The sequence below is a fragment of the Orycteropus afer genome, unplaced genomic scaffold, assembly GCF_000298275.1.
Source record: "Orycteropus afer afer isolate SDZICR_OR568_19922 unplaced genomic scaffold, OryAfe1.0 scaffold00219, whole genome shotgun sequence".
In the NCBI taxonomy this organism is placed as follows: domain Eukaryota; kingdom Metazoa; phylum Chordata; class Mammalia; order Tubulidentata; family Orycteropodidae; genus Orycteropus; species Orycteropus afer.
In genome coordinates, this window is record NW_006921806.1 from 2436432 (window position 1) to 2445908 (window position 9477).

At 45.8% G+C, this 9477-nt stretch overlaps 1 protein-coding gene across 1 annotated transcript in view; it reads left to right on the top strand.

Moving 5' to 3' along the window:
• LSS (lanosterol synthase) overlaps positions 1-6579 on the top strand; it is a 58674-nt gene extending 52095 nt beyond the window's left edge. Inside the window, 5 exon segments of the mRNA XM_042782018.1 lie at positions 3343-3408; positions 3872-3952; positions 4592-4762; positions 5814-5892; positions 6448-6579. Coding sequence (XP_042637952.1) covers positions 3343-3408; positions 3872-3952; positions 4592-4762; positions 5814-5892; positions 6448-6579 — 529 coding nt within the window.
• The last annotated feature ends 2898 nt before the right edge of the window (positions 6580-9477 follow it).

The window sequence follows — 9477 nt, forward strand, 5'->3', positions numbered from 1 at the left end:
CCATTTATCTAAGATAAATTTCTCTCTCTCTCTCTTTCTCTCTCTATAAATATATATATACACTTTGCTGGTTTTTGTGTTTCTCTAGAGAACCCAATCCAACACAGTTTCCATTGAGCATATATTCAGCAGAACATTCACCAGTTCAACAATATCTATATGTACAATTCAGTGACATTGATTACATTTTTGAGTTGTATAGTCATTCTCACCTTCCTTTTATGAGTTCTTCTTCCCCTATTAACATAAACTCATTGTCCCCTAAGTTTCCTATCTAATCTTTTGAGTTGCTTTTGCCCATTTAATCTCATATAGATAGATTTCAAAAGAGCACAATGCTAAAAGAAGACATCTTTACTAGTTAAGTCAAACTGTTTTCTCGGTTTTGAAAAGACTTTAGGAGATATTTTTGGTTTAAGGTTTAAGATTTAAAGATTGTCTTAGGACAGTAGTTTCAGGGGTTCATCCAGCCTCCAACCTCCAGAAAGTGGGTTCCATGAGAATTTGAAATTCTGTTATGCATTTTTTCCTTTTTGATCAGAATTTTTCTATAGAGTCTGTTTTGGTTACGTAGTGCTACTCTGACAGGAATATACCACAAATGGAATGGCCTTAACAAACAGGAGTTTATTCTTACAATTTGGAGGCTTTAAGTCCAAGTTCAGAGTGCCAGATTCTAGGGGCTGGGTGAAAGCCCCTCAGCCTTGGGCTTCAGCTCTGCCTCCAGCTCTTGCCCCACTAAAGCTAGAGGTGTTTTCTTCACTCAGATAGCTGCTGGCTGCTGAGGCTGAGAAGCCCAAGGTTGACAAATAAAATGACACAGTCCCGATGTTACCAAACCACACAGCCGGCAATTAATTTAAGTCCATTGTAAGTCCCAAGGTTGGCAGAGCATGGCAGGCTGCTGAACAACGACACAGCTACATGCAGTGTCCAAGCATGCCATAGCTAGAGACCATTCCCAAAGCTGTTTCTTATATATGGGAAGTAGACCACATACCCAAAGGCAGGTACTCAGCTGCTCTCAGTAGATTCCACCATGGAGTTGATTACCAGTCTCGTCATGGGGAATACTACATCCAGCTGTCCAATCACTCAACCAAGCCCAGCCAAGTAGACACACAAACTGAACTAACATAGAGTCTTTGATCAAAATGTTCAGTAATGGGCACCATTCAGTTCTTCTGTTCTCATGGCAAAGGAGGCAGTTGTTCATGGAGGCAATTAGCCATACATTCCATATCATCTTGCTTATGATTCTCCTTTTTCCTCTGTTGGTCCAGGTGAGTAGTGACCAATTGTGAATAGTGACCAATTGTTGACCTTGAATGGCCACTTGTGAGCTTTTAAAACCCTAGGTGTTATGCAACAAACTAAGAGGTGAAACAGAAAATGTGTTATTAGGCCAGCTAACTGAGATGTCCCATGAAACCGTGACCCTAAACTTCCAAACCAAGCAACCAAATCCCATGAGGTGTTTGGATGTACATAAGTAGTCTCAGCAGCTACTCTTTGTTGTTGTTGTTGTTGTCAATATATCTATCACATAACTTGTGCTATTTAGTTTTTGTTTTAAATACATTTTGTTGAAATATGATTTATGTACAGTGAAATACATAAAACTAAAGTGACATGGGTCAATGCATTTTTTTTTTTTTTTCCTTTGGGCAGTGTTCCCTCCACTTACCCTTGGTAACCAACAAAGATACCATTCAGTTTTTTACAGGTGTACAATTTACTGACAGCAATTACATTAATCAGCTGTGTGACTCTACCCTTAGTGCAGTTTATCCATCCCGTACACTGAACTCAGTACTCCATAAGCAATAATCTCCCTTTCCTTCTCCCTTCTACCCCTGGTAACTGCTAAGAAACTTTGGGCTCTCTATATATTATGTGTTACTGTCTTTTTATATGAGTGAGGTCATATAATATTTGTCCTTTTGTGATTGACTTACTTCAGTTAGCATAATGTCTTCAAGCTTCATCCATATTGTAGCATGTATCAAGACTTGGTTTTTCTTACTGGCTCAGTAGTATTTCATTGTATTTATTTTTGTTTATCCATTCATCTGTTGATGGGCATTTAGGTTGTTTGCACCTTTTAGCTATTGTGAATAGTGCGGCAATGAACATTGGTTTACAGATGTCTCTGAATCTGTGCTTTCAGTTCTTCTGCATGTGTACCTAGTAGTGAAATTGCTGAGTCTTATGGTAGTTACACTTTTAGTTTTTTTTTAGGAACTGCCACACTATACCATTTTGGATTCCCACCAGCAATAGATAGGACAGTTTTCCCATGTCCTTGCCAACATTTGTCAATTTCTGTTGTTGTTATTATTTTTTTAATCTTAGCCATCCTAGTGGGAGTGAAATGGTACGTCGTATTGATTTTTATTTACTTCTCTCCAAAAGCTAACGATGCTGGGCATTTTTTTCAGTGTGTGGTGGTCATTTTAATGTCTTTTGTGAAATGTCTATTCAAGTCCTTTGCCTATTTTATAATTGGGTTGTCTTTTTGTTACTACATTGTCAAAATATTATATATATTTTTGTTAGTAGATTTTGATCAGATACATAGTTTCTGAAGGTATTCTCCTGTTGGTAGCTTGTCTTTTCACTGTTTTGGTAAAGTTCTTTGATGAACAAAAGATTTTAGTATTTATGCAGTCCATTCATCTATTTTTATGTTTTGCTATGCTTTGTTACTATGTTTAGTAATCCATTGTTAAAACTAGGCCCAACAGCATTGCCTCTGTATTTTCTAATAAGAATTTTATGTTTTTACTTTGTGTATTTAAGTCCTTAATCCATTTTTAAACTTATTTTTGTGTATAATGTTAGGCGTGGATACTGCTTTGTTTTTCTGCATGTAGAAATCCAATTTTCCCAACACTGTATATTGAAGACATTGTTCTTTCCTATTTAATGGACTTACCACTCTTGTCAAAAATCACTTGACCCGTTGTGTGTTGGTTTGTTTCTGGACAGTCTTCTAAATCTATCACTTGCTCTCTAATGGATTTTTCTCTTTCCTTATTTATTTTATATGATCTACTCAAGCCTTTGTCATTCGTGTTGTTTTTAGTGATATGATCTGCCTATAGCTGCTGCTAATGTGGGTTCATCTCCAAAGTCTTATTTTCTTATCTGTTTCTTTCTTGAACTCAACTCCTGTAATTGCTTCTTTTTGAACTCTTACATCTTGTCTGAACTATTTTATTTTACTTATTTTTAAAGGGAAACCACAATCATTCTTTTGAGATTATGCATTGAGTAGAATTGGGAGAGGTATATTGCTACTTTGCTGCCATGTTCATGGGCAAATCTTCTGTATTCCAGGGAGACCCTCGAGCAGGGCTTGGAGTACTGTCGGCGGGTACAGAGGGCTGATGGCTCCTGGGAAGGGTGAGTGAGCCAGGGATCCAGCAGTTCTGCCTCACATGCTGCCTTCAGGCAAGGAATGCTTCTGGAAACAAGTGCCAGCCAGAGTTGACCACTCCTTTGTGAATTGGAGCCTTGACTGAAGCTGTTCCACATGTGGCTAGAAGTGGTTCTGCTGTATATCTCCTCCATGTGCGGCTGGAAGTGGCTCTGCTGCACATGATGGATGCCTTTGTTGCCCTAATACCATACATGTGGCTCTGAAGTCACCACCTCTTTCCTCCTTTCATTCTGGCTATTCTTATTTGTGTATGGCTGGTGGTTTCACAGATATAGCCAACCCCAAGGGCTAGACTAGGTGGTTTCATTTTCAATGGCCTTGAAACCTGGGCTTGTAAGTGAGTGCTGCTTGCTGAAACTAGTTACCCCCCTCTTACGTGGAGGCACCCTGACAAGCTGGCAGAATCTTTTTCTTTCCTCTATCCAGCTCCTGGGGTGTCTGCTTTACATATGGCATATGGTTTGGGCTGGAAGCATTTGCCTGCATGGGGCATCTATACCAGGATGGGTAAGTGATTATGAGAAGCACCAAAAGATCACTGGAGTGGGGAGGTCGGCTTCCTAGTTCTCAGAAGCAACACAAGGAACTGGGCAGTGGGTGCTTGCAGTAGGACACTCCAGCAAAAGTGTTTCATCCTTTGATGTTTGCTTTGGAGGAGTTTTTAAGTTTTTAAACAGTAAGCTAAGGTCAGTGTTCCACTAAACATATGGTTATGAGACTATGATCAGTATGTTTTCCTTGTTTATAAGCTGACAGCATTGATCTGCATTAAAGAGGCTGAGCTGAGAGATTACTTGGTGGAGGAAGCTTCTGGCCCTGCTACCTCCCCATCCATGCCTGGCTCACCCTCCACAGGGGACAGGGTCAGAGTCTGGGGTCCCTCCTGCTGGGCCAGCATCCTCAGTACTCCTGGGTCCTCTTTTCAGCATTGCCCACTGTTGACTGACCGTAGCCCATCCCATCAAGAGTTGTTTGAGCCCAGAGAGTGTCTCACTTGATTTCCTCAACAGCCCCAGGAGTGTCACTGCCCTACTTCACATCAGGAGTCACCCTTGTGTGGCAGGGGTGGGTCTGGAGAGCAGGCCCTGGGTGGACTGACTAGGGTGGGACCCCCATGATATGCTTGTGTCCCTCTGGTCCCGGCAGGGCAGCCTGCATGGAAGTCACCCGAGCCTGTGACTTCCTGCTGTCCAAGCAGATGGAAGACGGCGGCTGGGGCGAGGACTTTGAGTCCTGTGTGCAGCGGCGCTATGTGCAGAGTGCCCAGTCCCAAATCCACAGCACATGCTGGGCCCTGATGGGGCTAATGTCTGTCAGGTGGGCATGGGGCTGGACTAGGTGGGGGGCTAAAGAGCAGAGGTCCTGGGGATCAACCTTTGCAGTGAGATTCACCTTTTAGAAATGGTCACATGACATGACAGCTGAGCAAGGGAAGCCTGATGTGGATCATATAAGATGAGGCTGTGGGCAGGGTCCACATGCTTGGGTTGGCAGTGACTGTGGCAAGATCAGGCCTCTGAAGTTTCGCAGTGCTCAGCAACTTCTTCCTATGCACATACGCACACACTACTGTCGAGTTGGATCTGACTCATAGCGACCCTGGTGCTAAGTCTTACATGTGCATGCACACAGACATATTCATACACATACATGCACAGCAGTATACACAGACATGTTTACATAGATGAATACACACCACTTGCATAGACATTCACAGATGCACATATGCACATGTAGACACTTGCACACAAATACACATATACACACATGCACAGTGGTGCACATGCACATACATGCACGAACACATACATGCCCACATGTGGGGTCACTCTAAGTCCCTGTCTGTGCTCCTGTATCAGATTTGGGGTCATTTGAAGGATCTTCCTCAAACTCCCTCCAGTCCTGGCTAGGTTGGTGTGAGCAGCAGATGCAGTAGCTGCATCTGATGGGTGTTGTAAAGGGATGGTTTGGGGATGGAGCTCAGTCCCTTGCAGGTGGTGAGGCCCTGATGTGCTCAAGGCCTGTGCTCTTACTCTCCTGGAGGCAGAATGGTAGCCACTTGAGTCAGGGGCTGTGGGGCGGGACTAAAGGTGGCAGCAGAAGGCTTTGCACCACCTAGGAGCCATGTCTGCCCTGGCAGATCACCTCATGTGCCTCTTCTCCACGGCCAGAGTTTCTGGGAAGAAAATATGAAGTGAGAGCCCATGTGGGTGGTTGTCCCAAGTGAGACTGGCACTGCATATGTGCTTCTGTCCACTCATCACTATGCCAGTGCCCACCTGTGCCTTGCTACATAAGCTCCAGGGCGTGATCTGCATGGATGGGCTCCCCCACAGCTGACCTGTGGCCCTGATTATCTTATCTCCAGGCACCCCAATGTCGAGGCCCTGGAGAGGGGAGTCCAGCGTCTGGTTGAAAAACAGCTTCCCAATGGTGACTGGCCACAGGTATGCCTGGATCTCCTGGGGATGAGAGCGTATCTGTTCCCCTTGCCTATCCCACTGTGCATCTGCCCTCTGTGCGGTATGGGGTGGGCTGTTCTGGGCACTTGATGAACTGACCCTGCTGGCTGCAGTCTGGACTAGAGTAGCATGTGATGGTGGCTTGCCTTGGCATGGGGACGGGTAGGTGGGAGAACCCTCAGCCAGCCTGCACAGCTCCTTGCCCTGTCTTCCCCATTGCCTTGGTAATCAGAGGCACAGGAGACAGCCTCTGGTGAGCTGTGATGTGGGGGTTGTGAGGTTACTAAGACCGGCTACTTTCGCTACTTCTGTTAAAGGGGCCCAAGACTAGGAAGGCTGGCAATTATAAATGCCTGGGGTGGGGGAGGCCAGTGGCTATGAGGGGCTGGTGGCTAGGTTGAAAGTTTGCCTACAGGGGAGGGCCAGCTGATGGCCCCATGCCCAATGCTGGGCAGGGGACATCTTTTCCACTGAGCTTACCTGGTCTGTGGGCTGTGGATCCTCTGCCTGAACTCTGTGCTTACTTCTGTGTCCTTCCAGGAAAATATTGCTGGGGTCTTCAACAAGTCCTGTGCCATCAGCTACACATCCTACAGGAACGTGTTCCCCATCTGGACTCTGGGTCGTTTCTCCCGCCTGTACCCCCAGAGTGCCCTTGCTGGCCCCCACTGAGAAATCCTGTGGAGGGTGTGGGGGCAGACTCAGCCCCCACACTCTGAATCTGAGAGTGCAGGCATAGAGGTGGGTGCTTGCTTCTCAGTGCAGGCTTATTTCTGAGAATGGCTTGTCAGGAAAAGGAGCTGAGGGTAACTGACTCCTCAGAAGACCCGCTCATCCAAATACCGGGCTGGTTAGTGTGGCAACATCCTTGTTGTGGGGTAGAGCATTTTGGGAGAGGGCAGTTGTGCCTGGTCCTTCCTTCCCTGGCATCAGGCTGTCACTTGAAGCTTCTTGTGTCCTGTATCCCTCTTTGTGTCCTGTGCACCTTCTATCTGGTGGGCAGAGAGTCCTGTAGGCCATTTCTATGAGGGCAGCGTACCCATTATGTCTCTTGTGCCCCTGCCTCAGAAGCCCTGTGGGGGGTGGGACCTCTATTGACCGAGGCCACCCAGACCCAATGAGGAAAGGGGGCCTGGACTCACTGAAGCCCTGTGCTGTGCAGGGGAACTGGGGCAGTGCTCCTCCCATGATGCAGCTTGTCAGGTTTTTGGGGCCCATAGCACCACAACTTCCAGGTTAAGCAGTGCTCATATTGAGGCAGAAATGTGTCCAGAGACCAGTCTGAATAAGGATAGTGTAGTGGCTGTGGCAGCTGTGGTGACACCATGGGACATTGCTGCATCCAGGATAGCCAAGCCCTCCTAGCCTGTCTCTCCCAACCCTGGCCAGGCAGGGCATGGCATGACACCCTCCTCTGACCCAGGCAAGTGCCTGGCCCTACTGTACCCCAACACATACCATGTGTGTGCTCCAGGTGAGATGAGGTTTGATGTCCAGGGAGATGTCTTGTGGGGAGAACCTTTGAGTCCCTCTGGTTTCTGCACTTGTCTGGGTTCCTGGCTTTGCTCCTGACCCAAGCAGGCAAGTAGGCTCAAACACTAGTGCTTAGCTGGTTGGGGCTATGAGGAGCTACCATGAGACCTGGGTCTAGTGTCACCCACTGCTCATCCATCTGGGTGCTCCTACACACTCCCCAGTCAGCAGACTCTCTTCTCTCACCAACCCCAGTCTGTACCAGCCCCTGACCTCCCAGCATATCTGTATGTCCCCCCACATCCCATCATTCCCTACTGGGACCTACCACCTACCCCTCTGCCCCAGCAGGGGTCTAGTGCCTTCCCCAGCTGTTTGTTCTTTGGCCTTCTGTGTCCCTAGCCTCCCTGGACCTTCTTGAGTGCTGTCTTCAGGCCTGGTGCTTGCCTGCCTCAGGCATTTGCTCAGGCTGCCCCTCTACTGCCCCATCTTCCTGTTCTGCCTTTGCTGACCCCTCCTTGAACTTGTGGCTCAGACTATGTGCACAGATGGCTGTCAGCTCCACACAGCAGGTACCTGGAGAATGTGTACACTTCTTAGATATTTTGAAACTAGGCTTGGTTTTGGCAGAAGGGATTATGTTGGAACCTTTGAAGCCTGTCAGGTTGCACTTGCATCTCCTCTTTTGCCCAGGCTACCTCAGCTGTAGCAGCGGCCATCGGTTTGCCCACAGCAGCACTGGCTACCCCTGGGGAGCTCTCAGCGATGACCACTTCACTGTACAAAACATTTTCCAAAAAAGAAATTAAATTCATTTTTGAACTGAGACTGCAAATAAAATGTTATCAAAATCACTGCCTTGACCAGCTAGCTACCTTAATAAATGGACATTTGGTTCCCTTATGTGGAAGCATACTGTGCTTTTCTATTTTATCCTGGGAACAGTCATGATGGGGGGTTTTTTGAGACTTTGTGTCACTATTCATCTATTGTCCATATGCCAGTTCCTTGGCCTCAATGTCAGGGAGCAGGAGGATAAGCAGAAGTGTCTCCAGTTATTTTAGGGGAAAACATTTGCATGGTAAAAAATTGAATTTTGTTCCCCGGGTGTAAAATCTTTAATTAAAGATCCTTGAATTAAAATTATTGGTTATCAAGAAAAGATTTTGAATAGATGCTGGAAGTGTTCTTTGGAACTGTCTTATCTTTCTGTGCTCACCATTATGCATACTTCAGACCCTTTCTGTTGAGGAATTCTCTAACTGGAAATATGTTTACTTTTCAATAAAACTTATTTCTGAGGAAACAATGCTTTTCCTTACTGGAATGTAACTGGATTGCAACATAGGCTTAAATTTTGTTTCCCACTGCCATCGAGTTGATTCCAACTCATAGCAACCCCCATTAGGTTTCCAAGGCTGTAAATCTTTACATAAGTAGATTGCCCCATCTTTCTTCTGTGGAGCAGCTGGTGGATTTGAACCCACTGACTTTCTGGTTAGCAGCCTACTGCCTTATCCACTTTTTCACCACAGCACCTTTAAATTTTGTTTAGACAGTACATATATCTATACTATATGCTATTCAAATTATAATTATAGGTTAATTGGCCAGCTTACTTTATTTTCATTTCCTCCACCTTAGTATAAATTTTTATTTATAACTCACTTGTTTCAAGAAGGAATTAAGATTAGAAAAATGAGACAAATAAGAGGAAGAAAGTCAAGTGGGACTGGGAAGGAAGTTCACACAAAATATATGCAGGAGGGTCTCTGATTTTCTATTGGTGGGCTACAGGTTTAGTGCTCAGCTTTCTAGGAGGTAGCTGAAGAGAAAATCTGATTCAGATTCTCTAAAATAGAAACCCTATGGAGGGATGGCCCTCTTGAGAAAGGGAGGACATGGGGCCAGCCTGTCTGCAGGTTTCCCGGGCTATTCCTCACAATCCTTTTCATAAGGGCATCTGGTCAAAGCAGAATCCCACAAAAGCAGCCCTTGAAGGTGGCCAGTGAGATGAGGCCCAGGACACAGCTCTGAAAGTTTACTGAGAGCACAGGGTAGTGATTCTGCACCTTTTCTCCCTCTCAGTGATGCATG